The sequence below is a fragment of the Moschus berezovskii genome, chromosome X, assembly GCF_049115385.1.
Source record: "Moschus berezovskii isolate FMDL1 chromosome X, NW_MosBer_1.0, whole genome shotgun sequence".
Taxonomy (NCBI): Eukaryota; Metazoa; Chordata; class Mammalia; order Artiodactyla; family Moschidae; genus Moschus; species Moschus berezovskii.
This window is the reverse complement of record NC_142488.1, coordinates 74,801,752-74,821,305: the sequence shown is the minus strand read 5'-3', so window position 1 is coordinate 74,821,305 and position 19,554 is coordinate 74,801,752. Positions and strand designations below refer to the sequence as shown.

Below are 19,554 nucleotides of genomic sequence, written 5' to 3'. Positions count from 1 at the left end.
GGATTCTCTTGGATTTTTGGAGTTGGGTGATTATTTCCTTCCCCATTGTAGGGAAATTTTCAACTTTTATCTCCTCAAGAGATTTCTCATGGTCTTTCTTTTTGTCTTCTTTTTCTGGGACTCCTATGATTCGGATGTTAGGGCGTTTAACATTGTCCCAGAGGTCTCTGAGATTGTACTCATTTCTTTTTTTTTTTCTTCTAATTATTTATTTGCATTACAATAGTTTAATATGAACAATCAGAACTAATTGACAGTATAACAATATTTTACAACTGAAATAATTAAAATAAACTATAAAATTACTACATAAAACAGGTCTGATCTAGCTTATTTACTTTCTATAATCTCTTCAGTGCTGCAAAACCATTTATTTCTTTTTTTTTTTTTCATGTTTTAATAAACACTTCGTCTTTTTGTATTGCTTTCTTTTTCATCACAATAATAGAAATATAACACCATATATCACTTTAAAACACATGTCCACATAAATGCTGATAAGCACAAAATATTTTTCACCATTTACATTTTAACTGTAATAATATATGGCAGGATTAAAGCTGCATCCATCATGTGTCTAGCCTTGCTGTAATGAATTTTTAAATGTAATGGTTTCTGTTGCAAAGTAAAATCGTACATAATGTTTAGTGACACAGTACGCTGGTGAATGGGTGGTTTTGGAAAATGGAAATGCAACTTCATTTTTAATTAGATTAATAAACTTCACCACCTCCACCTCCACCTCTAGCCACTTTCCCAACCCTCCCTCCCACCACCATTATTTATTTATTTATTTAATTTAAATGAGGCTTTTAATTAATGTTTAACAGAGCTGATTCAGGTTGAATAGACTAAATTTCTTTAAACAAACTTACTTATACTCCAGAGTCCTTTAAAAACTTAATAGCATTTATACATTGAAGGTATTTGATTTTCTTGTAACTAGCACTTCAAATGCAACAAGCATTTGACCCAACAAGTAAAACTTTCTACAGTTCATAACTTTTATAAATAAAATAAATTAAATGTACAGTGAATAAGTTCTCTGAAATATCTCAATATTTCTGCAGGTTCAGTAACATCATAAAATACATATCAACTAAAATTCACAAATCTAAAAACCTGTTAGGCATTTTTAGGCTTTTTAAGTTGGAAATGAAGACCAATGTTACATCGTAATATGCCAATTACAAATAGTACTTCAAATAGCAAATACTACAGTTTGTCCCAAACTTTAAAAACTATTCATGAACTCAACACTAAACTATTGATGGCTATGAGAATTGTTTCCTAGACTTTTTGAAAATTTCAACCCATTTACGTTTAAGGTAATTATTGATAAGTATGATCCCGTTGCCATTTTCTTTATTGCTTTGGGTTCAAGTTTATACACTCTTTCTGTGTTTCCTGTCTATAGAAGATCCTTTAGCATTTATTGGAGAGCTGGTTTGGTGATGCTGAATTCCCTCAGCTTTTGCTTGTCTGTAAAACTTTTGATTTCTCCTTCATATTTGAATGAGATCCTTGCTGGGTATAGTAATCTGGGCTGTAGGGTATTTTCTTTCATCACTTTAAGTATGTCTTGCCACTCCCTTCTGGCCTGAAGAGTTTCTGTTGAAAGATCAGCTGTTATCCTTATGGGAATCCCCTTATGTGTTATTTGCTGCTTTTTCCTTGCTGCTTTTAATATTTGTTCTTTGTGTTTGATCTTTGTTAATTTGATTAATATGTGTCTTGGAGTATTTCGCCTTCGGTTTATCCTGTTGGGGACTCTCTGGGTTTCTTGGACTTGGGTGATTATTTCTTTCCCTATTTTAGGGAAGTTTTCAACTATTATCTCTTCAAGTATTCTCTCATGGTCTTTCTTTTTGTCTTCTTCTTCTGGGACTCCTATGATTCGAATGTTGGCGCGTTTAACATTGTCCCAGAGGTCTCTAATATTGTCCTCATTTCTTTTAATTCGTTTTTATTTTTTCCTCTCTGTTTCATTTATTTCTACAATTTTATCTTCTAGTTCGCTAATCCTGTCTTCTGCCTATGTTATTCTATTGTTTGTTCCCTCCAGAGTGTTTCTGATCTCATCTATTGCATTATTCATTGTATACTGACTCTTTTTTATTTCTTCTAAGTCCTTATTAAATCTTTCTTCCATCTTCTCAATCCTTTTCTCCAGGTTATTTATCTGTAACTCCATTTTTCTTTCAAGATTTTGAATCATTTTCACCATCAAAATTTGAAATTCTTTATCAGGTAAACTCCCTATATCTTCTTCTTTTGTTTGTGTTGGTGGGCAATTATCTTGTTCCTTTACTTGCTTGGTATTTCTCTGCCTCTTCATCTTGCTTATATTGCTTTGCTTGGGGTGGCCTTTCCCTCTTCTTGCAGTTTGTGGAGTTCTCTTTATTATGTAGTTTCTTCGCTGTGTGTGGGGTTGGACGGGTGACTTGTCCGGGTTCCCTGGTTAGGGAAGCATGTGTCGGTGTTCCGGTGGGTGGAGCTGGATTTCTTCTCTCTCCTTTAGAAGACAATGGGCTGCTTTTCTGGGAGCCTGATGTCCTCTGCCAGTATTCAGAAGTTGTTTTGTGGCCTTTACTCCACGTTCAAATGTTCTTTTGATGAATTTGTGGGGGAGAAAGTGGTCTCGCCGTCTTATCCCTCCGCCATCTTGTTCCTTCCTCCCCAGAACACTGGATTCTTATATTCCACTTGGTCATGGAGTATCTCTTCCCAGCTGCTCCAGCAAGGTGCAGCTGCTGTACCTTACCTTGGACGAGGGGTATCTCCTCAAGGCTGCCCCTCCTGCTTTGAATGTGGATCAGCTCCTCTCAGCCCTCCGGTGCCCAAGCAGCCACCGCCTCCTGGACGTGGTACAGCTCCTCTCGGCCACCGCCCTAACCCTGGGCGTGGGGCAGCTCCTCTCAGCCACGATTCTGCACGTGGTCGGTTGCGCCGGAGCCGGGCGTCCCTCGCGTCTGCGCCGCCGGGAGCCGGGCGTCCCTCGCGTCTGCGCCGCCGGAGCCGGGCATCCCTCGCGTCTTCGCCGCCGGAGCCGGGAGTCTCTCGCGTCTGCGCCGCCGGAGCCAGGCGTCTCTCCCGTCTGCGCCCTATTGTTTGTTCTACTCATTTCTTTTAAATCGTTTTTCTTTTTTCCTCTCTGTTTCATTTATTTCATTCTATCTTCTTACTCACTTATTCTATCTTCTGCCTCCGTTATTTTACTCTTGGTTCCTTCCAGAGTGTTTTTGATCTCATCTATTGCATTATTCATGTATATTGACTCTATCTTTTTTGGGTGTTAGTTCTAAAAGGTCTTGTAGGTCTTCATAGAACCGATTAACTTCTGTTTCTTCAGTATTACTGGTTGGGGTATAGGCCTGGATTACTGTAATATTGAATGGTTTGCCTTGGAAACGAACAGAAATCATTCTGTCATTTTTAAGATTGCATCCAAGTACTGCATTTCGGACTCTTTTGTTGACCATGATGGCTACTCCATTTCTTCTAAGGGATTCCTGCCCACAGTAGTAGATATAATGGTCATCCGAGTTAAATTCACCCATTCCAGTCCATTTTAATTCACTGATTTCCTAGGATGTCTGTGTTCACTCTTGCCATCTCCTGTTTGACCACTTACAATTTGCCTTGATTCATGGACTTAACATTCCAGGTTCCTATGCAATATTGCTCTTTACAGCACCGGACCTTGCTTCTATCACTGGTCACATCCACAACTGGGTATTGGTTTTGCTTTTGCTCCATCCCTTTATTCTTTTATAGTTATTTCTTCACTGAGCTCAAGTAGCATACTGGGCACTTACCGACCTGGGGAATTCCTCATTCAGTATCCTATCATTTTGCCCTTTGTTACTGTTCATGGGGTTCTCAAGGCAAGTATACTGAAGTGGTTTGCCATTCCCTTCTCCAGTGGATCACATTCGGCTGTGGTCCATGTGATCAGATCAGCTAGTTTCCTGTGATTATGATTTCAGTTTGTCTGCCCTCTGATGCCCCCTCACAATACCTACCGTCTTATTTGGGTTTCTCTTACCTTGGTTGTGGAAAATCTTTTCACAGCCGCTCCAGCAAAGTGCAGCTGCTGTACCTTACCTTGGACGAGGGGTATTTCCTCAAGACCGCCCGTCCTGATGTTGAACGCGGAGTAGCTCCTCTCGGCCCTCCTGCGCCCACGCAGCCACCGCCTGTTGGACGTGGGGCAGCTCCTCTCGGCCGCTGGCCCTGGCCTCAGGCGTGGGGTAGCTCCTCACGGCCGCACCTCTTTGCGTGGTTCGTTGCGCTGGGGCCGGCATCTCTGGCGTCGCATCTGCGCCCCCGGGCCCGGCGTCTCTCGCATTGCGTCTGCGCCGCCGGGGCCAGCGTCTCTCGTGTCGCGTCTGCACTGCTGGGGCCGGCGTCTCTCGCGTCGCGTCTGCATCGCCGGGGCCGGCGTCTCTCGCGTCGCGTCTAAGTAGGAAGTCAAGAAACACCTGGAGTAACTGGCAAATTTGGCCTTGGAGCACGGAATGAAGCAGGGCAAAGGCTAATAGAGTTTTGTCAAGAGAACGCACTGGTCATAGCAAACACCCTCTTCCAACAACACAAGAGAAGACTCTACACATGGACATCACCAGATGGTCAACACCGAAATCAGATTGATTATATTCTTTGCAACCAAAGATGGAGAAGCTCTATACAATTAGCAAAAACAAGACCAGGAGCTGACTGTGGCTCAGATCATGAACTCCTTATTGTGAAATTCAGACTTAAATTGAAGAAAGTAGGGAAAACCACTAGACCATTCAGATATGACCTCAATCAAATCCCTTATGATTATACAGTGGAAGTGAGAAATAGATTTAAGGGACTAGATATGATTGATAGAGTGCCTGATGAACTCTGAACGTAGGTTCGTGACATTGTACAGGAGACAGGGAACAAGACCATCCCCATGGAAAAGAAATGCAAAAGAGCGAAATGGCTGTCTGAGGAGGCCTTAGAAATAGCTGTGAAAAGAAGAGAGGTGAAAAGCAAAGGAGGAAAGGAAAGATATAAGCATCTGAATGCAGAGTTCCAAAGAATAGCAAGGAGAGATAAGAAAGACTTCCTCAGTGATCAATGCAAAGAAATAGAGAAGAACAACAGAATAGGAAAAACAAGAGACCTCTTCAAGAAACTTAGAGATTCCAAGGGAACATTTCATGCAAAGATGGGCTCGATAAAGGACAGAAATGGTATGGTTCTAACAGAAGCAGAAGATATTAAGAAGAGGTGGCAGGAATACACAGAAGAACTGTACAAACAAGATCTTCACGACCAAGATAGCCACGATAACGTGATCACTGACCTAGAGCCAGACATCTTGGAATGTGAAGTCAAGTGGGCCTTAGAAAGCATCACTACTAACAAAGCTAGTGGAGGTGATGGAATTCCAGTTGAGCTATTTCAAGTTTTGAAAGATGATGCTGTGAAAGTGCTGAACTCAATATGCCAGCAGATTTGGAAAACTCAGCAGTGGCCACAGGACTGGAAGAGGTCAGTCTTCATTCCAATCCCAAAGAAAGGCAATGCCAAAGAATGCTCAAACTACCGCACAATTGCACTCATCTCACATGCTAGTAAAGTCATGCTCAAAATTCTTCAAGCCAGGCTTCAGCAGTATGTGAACCGTGAACTTACAGATGTTCAAGCAGGTTTTAGAAAAGGCAGAGGCACCAGAGATCAAATTGCCAACATCCGCTGGATCATGGAGAAAGCAAGAGAGTTTCAGAAAAACATCTATTTCTGCTTCATTGACTATGCCAAAGCCTTTGACTGTGTCGATCACAATAAACTGTGGAACATTCTGAAAGAGATGGGAATCCCAGACCACCTGACCTGCCTCTTGAGAAACCTATATGCAGGTCAGGAAGCAACTGTTAGAACTGGCCATGGAACAACAGACTGGTTCCAAATAGGAAAAGGTGTACGTCAAGGTTGCATATTGTCACCTTGCTTATTTAACTTCTATGCATTGTACATCATGAGGAACGTTGGGCTGGAAGAAGCACAAGCTGGAATCAAGATTGCTGGGAGAAATATCAATAACCTCAGATATGCAGATGACACTACCCTTATCGCAGAAAGTGAAGAGGAACTCAAAAGCCTCTTGATGAAAGTGAAAGAGGAGAGTGAAAAGGTTGGCTTGAAGCTCAGCATTCAGAAAACAAAGATCATGGCATCTGGTCCCATCACTTCATGTGAAATAGATGGGGAAACAGTGGAAACAGTGTCAGACTTTATTTTTTTGGGCTCCAAAATCACTGCAGATGCTGATTGCAGCCATGAAATTAAGACGCTTGCTCCTTGAAAGGAAAGTTATGACCAACCTTGATAGTATATTAAAAAGCAGAGACATTACTTTGCCAACCAAGGTCCGTCTAGTCAAGGCAATGGTTTTTCCCGTGGTCATGTATGGATGTGAGAGTTGGACTGTGAAGAAGGCTGAATGCCGTATAATGGATGCTTTTGAACTGTGGTGTTGGAGAAAACTCTTGAGAGTCCCTTATACTGCAAGGAGATCCAACCAGTCCGTTCTAAATGAGATCAATCCTGGATGTTCATTGGCGGGAGTGATGCTAAAGCTGAAACTGTAATACTTTGGCCACCTCATGCAACGAGTTGACTCACTGGAAAAGACTCTGATGCTGGGAAAGGTTGGGGGCGGGAGGAGAAGGGGACGACGGAGAATGAGGAGGCTGGATGGCATCACCGACTCTGTGGACATGAGTTTGAGTGTACTCCGGGAGTTGGTGATGGACAGAGAGGCCTGGCGTGCTGTGATTCATGGGGTCGTGGAGAGTTGGACACAACTGAGCGACTGATCTGTTATGATCTGAGTTCCTTATTAAACCTTTGTTGCATCTTCTTGATCTTTGTCTCCAGGTTATTTATCTGTAACTCCAATTTGTTTTCAAGATTTTGGATCAGTTTCACTGTCATTTTTCGGAATTTTTTTATCAGTTAGGTTCCCTATCTCTTCCTCTTTTGTTTGGGTTGGTGGCCATTTATCCTGTTCCTTTCCTTGCTGGGTGTTTCTCTGCCTTTTCGTCTTGCTTTTATTGCTCTGTTTGGGATGGTCTTTCCGTCTTCTGGCAGTTCGTGGAATTCTCTTCATTATGGAGTTTCCTCACTGTGGGTTTGGTTGGACGGGTGGCTTGTCAATGTTTCCTGGTTAGGGAAGCTTGTGACGGTGTTGTCGTCGGTGGAGCTGGATTTCTTCTCTCTGGAGTGCAATGAAATGTCCAATAATGAGTTATGACATGTCTATGAGTTTGGAATTACTTTGGGAAGCCTGTATATTGATACTCAGGGCTATTTTCCTGTGTTCCTGGAGAATTTGCATGGTATGTGTTGCTCTGGAACTTGTTGACCCTTTGGTGGTGCTTGGTTTCAGTCTAGGTATGTAGCCGTTTGATGAGCTTCTATAAATTATTTTTCCCTGGCGTTAGGAGTTCTCTGGTGTTCTGAGGATTTGGACTTAAGCCTCCTGTCTCCGGTTTTCAGTCTTATTCTTGCAGTAGCCTCAAGACTTCTACATCTGTCAAGGTGGTTCCCTCTGTTTTAGTGTCTTCTGTTTGCTAGTCTCTTCAGTTTCTAATTTCTGCCCTGTCACTAGGGGGCGGTGGTGGACACTTTTTAAGGCTCGCTTGTTCAGTTGTTCTGTGGAGAGAGATGAACGCTGAAAACAAATATCGCTGGAATCTGTGGGGAGTGCTCGCAGTGTCTTGGCCACACTGGGTTTTCCCCAGCTCATGGTATGTGTGCTGTCCCAGTCTACACTGCACAGGCTCTAGGTTGCTCTGCTGGGAACTGTGTGAGACCGACACTGGGTTGCATGCACATCCCAGGTCTAAGCCACTCAGGTTCAGGTACTTGGGTACTCCACAGAGGCGCAGAGTTGGTTGGACCTGCGTTTTGTGCCCTTCCTCGGTGTGAGCAGCTCAGTTGACCAGGTGTTTGGCGAGCACAGTCGCTGCGACTTATCACCTCCCTGGTCCCTGCCGCTCAGTTTTCTGGGCGTACATCTGGCACACCTTCTCAGGCGGATGTCGACCGGCCAGAAACCCAGGAAGTCTTGGTTAGTAACAAAGCCTGTTTGTAGTTTGGTATCGGATGCCTCTCTGGCACCACAGTTGCCCCCTTCCGGCTCTGGCTTCCCTCCCCTGCCTGTCTCAGGGGATGGGCCTTCCGCAGCCAGCTAGCTCTGCTCAGTCCTTTTTTCTGTGAGCGGGTCTGGTGGAATCTCAGGTTAGGGCTTTTCGCCTTTTCGCGGGGTAGCTATCCCACAGTCTGCTTTGCTATATCCAGTTAGCTCTCTCAGATTGCCCTCAGGGCATTCAGGCGTGGTCCTTACTCTAAGTAATGCAGCCGGTTCCTCCCTGCCTAGCTCTAGCTGGTGGATGCAGGCGTGTGTGCTGCTTCTCCACTGGGATTTACCATTGGGCGCATAATCTGTGGGTTTTAATTTTTTATTTCTTTTTCCTCCCAGCTATGTTGCCCTCTGAGGTTCCAAAGCTCGCCACTGACTTGCCAGTGAGAGTGTATCCTGGTTTTGGGAAACTTCTCTCTTTGTTATGCCTCCCTTCCTGGGATGGAGCTCTGTCCCTAACTCTTTTGCCTCTCTTTTTATCTTTTATGTTTTTTCCTACGTCCTTTCGAAGACAATGGGCTGCTTTTCTGGGTGCCTGATGTCCTCTGCCCACATTCAAAAGTTGTTTTGTGGAATTTACTCAGCGTTCAAATGTTATTTTGATGAATTTGTGGGTGAAAAATTGGTCTCCCCGTCTTATTCCTCTGCCATCTTCTTCCCTCCAGCGTAATGTATATAAATTTAAAATTTTTTTTCGACAGTTAGGTAAATCCATCAGTGCAATGCAGAAACTAAAAATACAATCTAATAGTATTGAAAATGTTTAACATAACTTCACTGGACAGATTGGGACATAGCAATTGTTTGGTTTAATCATTTTCTTTGTTAGAACAAGCATTGATTTTTGGTAAAAAATTTGAGGGTAAAACTGATTGTTCTTAAGAGCAATGAAGAATTGATTGAAGAGAAATCTGTATCGGGATTTTGAGAGACTATTCAGTGGTATTATGAGTAAATTATTTTAGATATCCTATTAGAGGTTTTAGCTTTCTTTTTAAAAAGGCCTTTGATAAATTTTTATTTCCTTAGAGAAAGATCTGGTGAAGCAAAAATGAAAACAAAACCAACGATCTCTCCAAACTATAGTGACTGTTATAGGTTGATTTTAGTGTCCTTGGGGACTCGTCATACAAATAATCAATGTAACATGATGAAGTTTGTAACAATATGGAAGCCCAGTATATAGGACTGAGAGTTCTGGTTGCCAGAAGTCTGCTACTGCGTGTGTGTGTGTGTGTTAGCCACTCAGTCATGTTCGATTCTCTACGACCCCATAGACTTTAGTCCACCAGGGATTCTCCAGGCAAGAACACTGGAGTGGGTTGCCATTTCCCTCTCTAGGGGAAGTCTGCTACTAACAGAAGTTCATTAGGAGTCCAGTTTTTACAGGGTTTATCTGATCCTATCTAGAAGATCTCTGGATTTTATAAAATGGAGTGATTTTCACAGTGCTGTGGAGTGAAGAATAGTTCAGTTATCAGTAGAAATATTGTTCTTCTTATACTTATCACAGACATCTTGATGTGAATTACTGTGTCTCAAGATATACTTTTATTTTTGGCCCTGAAGGCTTAGAATGGCACAGGGCCTACCACTAGAGTAGCCAGTAATATGTGTATGTATAAATAAATGTATTTATGTATTTATGCACATGTGATGAGTTCTCTGGTGGTGCTAGCAGTTGATATTTACTGCTTGTGGAAAACTTAGCAGTTTTTTCTAGTGGCCTTCTTTGAGATCTACCAAGATTTTCTTCCCAGCCATTTTTATTAACTCAGAAGTAAAATTTGTTCATTATCACCTGCTCTGTGACACTTGATCAGTGCAGAAAGTTCCAAGGAAGCCAAGGCTTCCCTGGTGGCTCAGAGGTTAAAGCATTCGCCTGCAATGCAGGAGACCTGGGTTCGCTCCCTGGGTTGGGAAGATCCCCTGGAGAAGGAAATGGTAACCCACTCCAGTATTCTTACCTGGAGAATCCTATGGAGAGAGGATGCAAAGAGTCGGACACGATTGAGTGACTTCACTCACTCACTCACTATATAATGAAAAGTTACATTTGAGGCCTGGAAGTCCCACTTCTATTTATTTTGTTCTATTACCTTGTCTGATTTTCCACATCCGAATTATATGTGCTTTTGAACTCTGAGGTAGCAGTGTTAAAAATGAAACGGGATGAAGATCAGTAATTAGGTTTTTTTATACCCTTTCATTTACTTTTTTTTTTTTTTTTTCCTTTTATTGTTACAGAAGAAGCTACTATGGAGGAAACTGGGCCAGTTTTAGCTTTTCAGGTCTGTTGTCCTGGCTAAAGGAACACCAGGTAAAATTCTTATCTTATTGTTTTTTTTTTAGTTAACTTATTTTTTAATTGAAGAATTGATTTATAGAATTTTGTTGTTTTCTGTCAAACCTCAACATGATTTAGTTATAGGTATACATATATCCCCTCCCTTTTGAACCTTCCTCCCATCTCCCTCCCTATCCCGCAGAGCTGCAAAAGCCCAAAATGTGGAGATTTATAACAATATTTAAAAGTGTGACTGAATAAACGCATAGACATATACACCCATAAGCATAATCAAAAGAGTCCAACAAAAATAAAGTGCAATCGATTGACCTGGCGAACAAAGGAAACCAAAAATTATATCTTCCAGTTAAGAACAATTAATTAAAGCACAAATTGGAAAACAAAATTAAAGCAAGGTGCCAAGTGGGGAATAAAGCAATATAAATATAACTAACAAATATTTTGAGAGGAAAGGAACAAAAGAAATAATAGATATGCAAAGTTAAATAGAGGAAGATAAAGATTTATATACATTAAAGATTAACTGCAAGGGGAAAAGAACAGAAGGAAAAGCAAACAAAGGAATAAATGTAGAAAACATAATAATAGGTTTTAAAAAATTAAAAATTAATAGTAGAAAAGGAGAGAAAAAAAAAGGAAGAAGAAAAAATTAAGGAAAATTCCACAGAACTGCAAAAACCCAACATAGAGGCAGAGGTCTATAATAACAATAAAAATGTGACTGAGAAAATTAAAAAGCTCAGTAACTTACTTAGATTTCATACTGCCAGCAAAACCCACAGCTACAACAGAGCAGAGGGGGAAAAGAAACCGAAAAAAAAAAAAAGGTAAAACGTAAACATCCGTAAGATTCTACAGAACAAGTCAAAACATAAGAATAATAGGTGTTTTTATGGAGTCACTGCTGTCAAAGTCCTTTCCCTCACTGGGAAAATTCCACCTCACCTCCCTAGGATGCCCTCCAACACTGTGCTGACCTCTGAACCTGTTGTGGGGGCAGCTCAGATTCTAATATGGTCCTACTTCTGTGTGTTCTTGCCACCAGTGTCCATAGCTGTCAGAACTAGTGTGTTTTGTGAAAGCTCTCAATGTCCTTTTATATATTCCTGGACATAGAGTCTGCCTAGTTGATCGTGTAGAGTTAATCTGCAGCTTGTACAGCTGGTGGGAAGGTTTTACGTCTTCTACCTTGGCACACTGCCCCTGGGTTTTAATTGTGGTTTTACTTCTACCTCTGCAAGTGCATCGTCCACTGGGGTTTGCTCCTGAGGCTGTCCTGGAGGACTTGGGTCTGCCCCAGTGAGGACCAGGTGTGGAGTTGGTACAACTGCTTAGGTCACAGGTTCTGGCAGCACCAGGTACTCGGGGGAGTTGGCGGCCAGGGCAGCAGGAAATATAGTGCTCTAGAAGGGTGTGGCAACCAGTATTGGCCAATACACTCCAGTATTCTTGCCTGGAGAAATCCCCTCTCTGACAGAGAAGCCTGTCAGGCCACAGTCCACAGGGTCACAAAGAATTAGACGTGACCAAAGTGACCCTCTTGCATAGACGCAAGAGGTTTTTTTTTTTTTTTTTTTTGCCTGTGGCAGCTCTGCCCCAGTGTGATTTGCGTGTGAAGGTGGCACAGGTGATTGGCTGTGGAGACCCTGGTAGTGCCAAGTATTCAGGGACACGGACTGCTTCCACCACAGGAGTTATGGCGCTATCAGAGTCTTTGTCCAGTCCTCTTGTAGCTGGCAATCAAAAGGCCTCTTTGGCCAGTCTTTCTCCATAGCTCTGACCATTCAGGCACTTACAGGGCTCCCTTTACTGGGGTCCTTCTCTGTTGATTGGCACATCAAGCACATAGAGGGGCCCCCCTGGCTGGGGTCCTACTTTGTAGATCGACCTGTCAGGCACTTAAAGGAGCGCCCTGGGTGGGATCCTACTCTGTAGTTCAGTGTGTCAGGCGTTTGATGGGTCAGCCTCTGTATCCTTCAGCTGATGGATCCTGCCGTGGAGAGAGAGAGGCTTTGGTGATGGCCCCAACCCCTACACGTGACTCAGCAATATTGCCTTGCTTCCATGGCTGCCTGGCTTTCCTCCACAGGCATTTCCAACCACAGTCTACCCCCTTACATCCCCTCGATCTGTTTCTCCACAGTCAACAGCAGCCCTCGACCTGGGGTTGCTCCAAAATCCCTAAACTCCAATTCCCAGTGTCTGCACCTTCTAGTGGACCTGTGTCCCTGTCTGGGGTATGTATGGCTGTGGCAAGGCCTGTTTCTCATTCCATTTAGTCTGCCACAGATTAGTTGTTTCACACTCAGCCTTAACTATTTCTCTTCTGACTCAGACAGTTGCACCAACGTGGGAATCGGACCCCTGCTTCATTTCCCCCACCCACCGAGAGGAGGTTCAGTCCTACTAACACTCCTGTTTTTTCCTTCCTCCCGCCGAGTCTTGCATGATTCTATATATTCTTTTCTGCTGGTCAGGTACTCCTGTCTGCTCTCAGATGGTGTTCTGCATGCATTTCTGTGTCTGAAGGTATATTCATGAAGAATCCATGGCGAGAGATATTCTCCATGTCCACCTACTCCTCTGCCATCTTGCTCTTTCTTTTTAAATTTACTAGATTGTATTTTGTGTCATATAATTACTCTGTGTTGAAGAAGGCATGAAGATTCATCTGTATCGTAGGGTTGATAATTTTTATTTACTTATTTAACAAAAATTCTCTAGTCACCTTTTCAGCTAATATTATCCCAATGCTACTAAAATATAGTAGCATCCCTTTTTAAGCATAAATAAATATGTTGACTGAAGAATGAATCATATATGTTTGATACCATGCTCTAATTACTCTGTGTATCCAAATATCAGACAAGTTTTTTTTTATCCAAAATATTCTTTCAAAAAAAATCTCTATCCTTAAAATCTCACATATTACTAGCTTTTTCAGTTAGTACGTTTTTGGGGAAAAATCTACGTATTTTGGGAAGATGCATTAATTTGAAATGATCTATCATTGTCTTTGGTGGTTTTGCTTATATAGAAGTCACCTGACAGAATAATTGAAAACAAAAAACAAGAAATTTCATATATATTTAGTAATTTTTCCCCCGTCAGAATAGAGTTTCACTACTCGAATGTTAGACATCATTCTAAAGTAATTTTTTATAATATCATTTTACATTTGGAGTTGGTTATGTCTTGGAGTTTGCCAATTATTACGAGACATTAAAAACTGTCCTAATTTTCTATAAATGGTACATGTAGCTTGATGTGGAATTCCTTCTGAGAACATCATACATAGACTAAGAAACTCTGTATCTCAAAAGGGTTTGGGCATTTGGGGAAGAAGGGTGATAGTTTCTAGAGCACTGTATTCAGCTAACTAAGAATGATACAGCTAAGACTTATTAAGTACTACCATGTACCAAACTAAGCATTTTAGTTTTCTTGATTGATTTTAATAAGTGACTCAAAAAGTACCCGTAGTGATGACAAAGAAATTGACATTGAAGATATACTGAAGATTCAGTTGGAATGCAATTCAGTAGAATGGAAAAACAAGCAATATTTGTGAAGTAACATTTCATGTAATAATTCAAGCTATGTATAAATCAAGAAAGTAAATGATATAAATAGATTAGCTTTTTTTTTTTTAATCAATATGCCTTGAATATTTTATGTTTATCAGGAACCATTTTTTGAATGTAATCCTTAGCAAGTGTGTGTGAGGGTCACCTTATATTGAAGCATATTCATCCCTTCCATGAGAAAATTTAGCCGAGATTCTAAGAATAACAGCAACCTAAATATAACTATCTTAAATGACTGGATGGAAAATTTTGTGTGAGTGAAGGGATTTTTTAAAAAATAAATTTTGGTAATGGATTAGATTTAATAAAACAAGGTATTTTTGTAGACATTTATTTTAATGTTTCTTTTACTACTCCAGCATGTTGACTTTGTCATCTTATCCTTTTTCCCTTCACATGCTTCTTTTTTTCAGGTTGGTAACCTTGTCCGAAGCTCCTATACTTTACCTCCTCTTCTTTTGTGTTGGGAAGTATAATGAGCTGACTGTGGCTCAGATCATGAACTCCTTATTGCCAAATTCAGACTTAAATTGAAGAAAGTAGGGAAAACCACTGGAACATTCAGATATGACCTAAATCAAATCCCTTAGGATTATACAGTGGAAGTGAGAAATAAATTTAAGGGACTAGATCTGATAGAGTGCCTGATGAACTATGGATGGAGGTTCATGACATTGCACAGGAGACAGGGACCAAGACCATCCCCATGGAAAAGAAATGCAAAAAAGCAAAATGGCTGTCCGAGGAGGCCTTACAAATAGCTGTGAAAAGAAGAGAAGTGAAAAGCAAAGGAGGAAAGGAAAGATATAAGCACCTGAATGCAGAGTTCGAAAGAATATCAAGGAGAGATAAGAAATCCTTCCTCAGCGATCAATGCAAAGAAATAGAGGAAAACAACAGAATAGGTAAAACAAGAGATCTCTTCAAGAAAATTAGAGATCCAAGGGAACTTTTCATGAAAGATGGGCTCGATAAAGGACAGAAATGGTATGTACCGAACAGAAGCAGAAGACATTAAGAAGAGGTGGCAAGAATACACAGAAGAACTATACAAAAAAGATCTTCACGACCAAGATAGTCACGATGACGTGATCACTGACCTAGAGCCAGACATCTTGGAATGTGAAGTCAAGTGGGCCTTCAGTTCAGTTCAGTTCAGTTGCTCAGTCGTGTCCGACTCTCCGCGACCCCATGAATCACAGCACGCCAGGCCTCCCTGTCCATCACCAACTCCCGGAGTTCACTCAAACTCATGTCCACTGAGTCGGTGATGCCATCCAGCTATCTGATTCTCTGTCGTCCCCTTCTCCTCACGCCCCCAAACTTTCCCAGCATCAGATTCTTTTTCAGTGAGTCAACTCTTCGCATGAGGTGGCCAAAGTATTGCAGTTTCAGCTTTTAGCATCAGTCCTTCCCACGAACACCCAGGATTGATCTCCTTTAGAATGGACTGGTTGGATATCCTTGCAGTCCAAGGTACTCTCAAGAGTCTTCTCCAGCACCGCAGTTCAAAAGCATCAATTCTTCGGCGATCAGCTTTCTTCACAGTCCAACTCTCACATCCATACATGACCACGGAAAAAACCATAGCCTTGACTAGACGAACCTTTGTTGGCAAAGTAATGTCTCTGCTTTTTAATATACTATCAAGGTTGGTCATAACATTACTTCCAAGGAGTAAGCGTCTTTTAATGGCTGTCTGAGGAGGCCTTACAAATATCTGTGAAAAGAAGAGAAGTGAAAAGCAAAGGAGAAAAGGAAAGATATTAGCATCTGAATGCAGAGTTCCAAAGAATAGCAAGGAGAGATAAGAAAGACCTCCTCAGTGATCAATGCAAAGAAATAGAGGAAAACAACAGAATAGGAAAAACAAGAGATCTCTTCAAGAAAATTAGAGATTTAAAGGGAACTTTCCATGCAAAGATGGGATCAATAAAGGACAGAAATGGTATGGACCTAACAGAAGCAGAAGATATTAAGAAGAGGTGGCAAGAATACACAGAAGAACTGTGCAAAGAAGATCTTGACGAACAAGATAGTCACGATAATGTGATCACTGACCTAGATCCAGACACCTTGGAATGTGAAGTCAAGTGGGCCTTAGAAAGCATCAGTACGAACAAGGCCAGTGGATGTGATGGAATTCTAGTTGAGCGATTTCAAATCTTGATAGATGATGCTGTGAAAGTGCTGCACTCAATATGGCTTCAAATTTGGAAAACTCAGCAGTGGCCACAGGACTGGAAAAGTTCAGTCTTCATTCTAATCCCAAAGAAAGGCAATGTCAAAGAATGCTCAAACTCCTGGACAGTTGCACTCATCTCACACGCTAGTAAAGTCATGCTCAAAATTCTCCAAGCCAGGCTTCAGCAAACTGTGAACCGTGAATTCTCAGACGTTCATGCAAGTGGGCCTTAGAAAGAGTCAGTAAGAACAAAGCTAGTGGAGTTGATGGAATTCCAGTTGAGCTATTTCAAATCCTGAAAGATGATGCTGTGAAAGTGCTACACTCAATATGCCAGCAAATTTGGAAAACTCAGCAGTGGCCACAGGACTGGAAAACGTCAGTCTTCATTCCAATCCCAAAGAAAGGCAATGCCAAACAATGCTCAAACTACCGCACAGTTGCACTCATCTCACACACTAATAAAGTCATGCTCAAAATTCTCCAAGCCAGGCCTCAGCAATGAACTGTGAACTCCCAGATGATCAAGCACGTTTTAGAAAAGTCAGAGGTACCAGAGATCAAATTGCCAACAGCCGCTGGATCATGGAGAAACCCAGAGAGTTCCAGAAAAAACATCTATTTCTGCTTCATTGACTATGCCAAAGACTTTGACTGTGTGGATCACAATAAACTGTGGAAAACTGTGAAAGAGATGGGAATACCAGACCACCTGACCTGCCTCTTGAAAAACCTGTATGCAGGTCAGGAAGCAACAGTCAGAACTGGACATGGAACAACAGACTGGTTCCAAATAGGAAAATGAGTACGTCAAGGTTGTATACAGTCACCCTGCTTATTTAACTTATATGCAGAGTACATCATGAGGAATGCTGGGCTGGAAGAAGCACAATCTGGAATCAAGATTGCTGGGAGTAATATCAATAACCTCAGATATGCCGATGACACCACCCTTATGGCAGAAAGTGAAGAGGAACTCAAAAGTCTCTTGATGAAAGTGAAAGAGGACAACCCAAGCACAGCACTAGAGGAAGTAATCGGAAAACTTCCAGCAAACAAAAGCCCTGGCCTAGACGGCTTCACAGCTGAATTCTACCAAAAATTTAGAGAAGAGCTAACACCTATTCTACTCAAAATCTTCCAGAAAATTGCTGAGGAAGGAAAACTTCCAAACTCATTCTATGAGGCCACAATCACCCTAATCCCAAAACCTGGTAAAGATCCCACAAAAAAGGAAAACTACAGGTCAATATCACTGATGAACATAGATGCAAAAATCCTTAACTAAGTTCTAGCAATCAGAATCCAGCAACACATTAAGAAAATCATACATCATGACCGAGTGGGCTTTATCCCAGAAATGCAAGGCTTCTTCAATATCCGCAAATCAATCAACGTGATACACCACATTAACAAACTGAAAAATAAAAATCATGTGATTATCTCAATGGATGCAGAGAAAGCCTTTGACAAAGTACAACATTCCTTTATGATTAAAAACTCTCCAGAAAGTGGGGATAGAAGGGACATATCTCAACATAATAAAAGCTATATATGACAAACCCACAGCAAACATTATCCTCAATGGTGAAAAACTGAAAGCATTTCCCCTAAAGTCAGGAACAAGACAAGGGTGCCCACTCTCACCACTAATATTCAACATAGTTCTCGAAGTTTTTTCTACTTCAATCAGAGCAGAAAAAGACATAAAAGGAATCCAAATTGGAAAAGAAGAGGTAAAACTTTCACTATTCGCTGATGACATGATCCTCTACACAGAAAACCCTAAAGACTCTACCAGAAAACTACTAGAGCTAACCAATGATTACAGTAAAGTTGCAGGATAAAAAATGAACACACAGAAATCCCTTGCATTCCTATACACTAATAATGAGAAAATAGAGAAATTAAGGAAACTATTCCATTCACTGTTGCAATGAAAAGAATTAAATACTTAGGAATATATCTACCTAACGAAACAAAAGACTTGTACATAGAAAACTACAAAACACTATGAAAATAATCAAAGAGGACACTAGTAGATGGAGAAATATACCGTGTTCGTGGATTGGAAGAATATTGCGAAAATAAGTATACTACCCAAAGTAATTTATACATTCGATGCAATCCCTATCAAGCTACCAACGATATTTTTCACAGAACTACAACAAATAATCTCACAATTTGTATGGAAATACAAAAAACCTCGAATAGCCACAGCAATCTTGAAGAAGAAGAATGGAACTGGAGGAATTAACCTTCCAGACTTCAGGCTCTACTACAAAGCCACAGTCATCAAGACAGTATGGTACTGGCATAAAGACAGAAATATAAATCAATGGAACAAAGTAGAAAGCCCAGAGATAAATTCACGCACCTATGGACGCCTTATCTTCGACAAAGGAGGCAAGAATATAAAATGGAGAAAAGACAGTCTCTTTAACAAGTGGTGCTGGGAAAACTGGTCAGCCACTTGTAAAAGAATGAAACTAGAATACTTCCTAACACCATACACCAAAATAAACTCAAAATGGATTAGAGAGCTAAATGTAAGACCAGAAACTATAAAACTCCTAGAGGAGAACGTAGGCAAAACACTCTCCGACATAAATCAAAGCAGGATCTTCCAAGACCCACCTCCCAGAATATTGGAAATAAAAGCAAAAATAAACAAATGGGACCTCATTAAAATCAAAAGCTTCTCCACAGCAAAGGAAACTATAAGCAAGGTGAAAAGACAGCCTTCAGAGTGGGAGAAAATAATAGCAAATGAAGCAACTGATAAAGGATTAATCTCCAAAATATACAAGCAGCTCCTGCAGCTTAATTCCAGAAAAATAAATGACCCAATCAAAAAATGGGCCAAAGAGCTAAACAGACATTTCTCCAAAGAAGACATAAAGATGGCTAACAAACACATGAAAAAATGCTCACCATCCCTCATAATCAGAGAAATCCAAATCAAAACCACAATGAGATACCATTTCCCACCAGTCAGAATGTCTGCTATCCAAAAGTCTACATGCAATAAATGCTGGAGAGAGTGCGGAGAAAAGGGAACCCTCTTACACTGTTGGTGGGAATGAAAACTAGTACAACCACTATGGAGAACAGTGTGGAGATTCCTCAAAAAACTGGAAATAGAACTGCCATATGATCCAGCAATCGCACTCCTGGGCATACACACCGAGGAAACCAGAATTGAAAGAGACACATGTACTCCATTGTTCATTGCAGCACTGTTTATAATAGCCAGGGCATGGAAGCAACCTAGATGTCCATTTGCAGA

The 19,554-nt window shown here is 41.2% G+C and overlaps 1 protein-coding gene across 3 annotated transcripts in view; it reads left to right on the top strand.

The window, feature by feature from the left end:
* Positions 1 to 19,554, top strand: part of CHM (CHM Rab escort protein) — a 279,787-nt gene that overhangs the window by 108,261 nt on the left and 151,972 nt on the right. For all 3 annotated transcript variants that reach the window (XM_055393821.2, XM_055393823.2, XM_055393822.2), the window contains one exon: positions 10,433 to 10,505. In XM_055393821.2, coding sequence (XP_055249796.2) covers positions 10,433 to 10,505 — 73 coding nt within the window. The remainder of the gene's footprint in view (positions 1 to 10,432; positions 10,506 to 19,554) is intronic.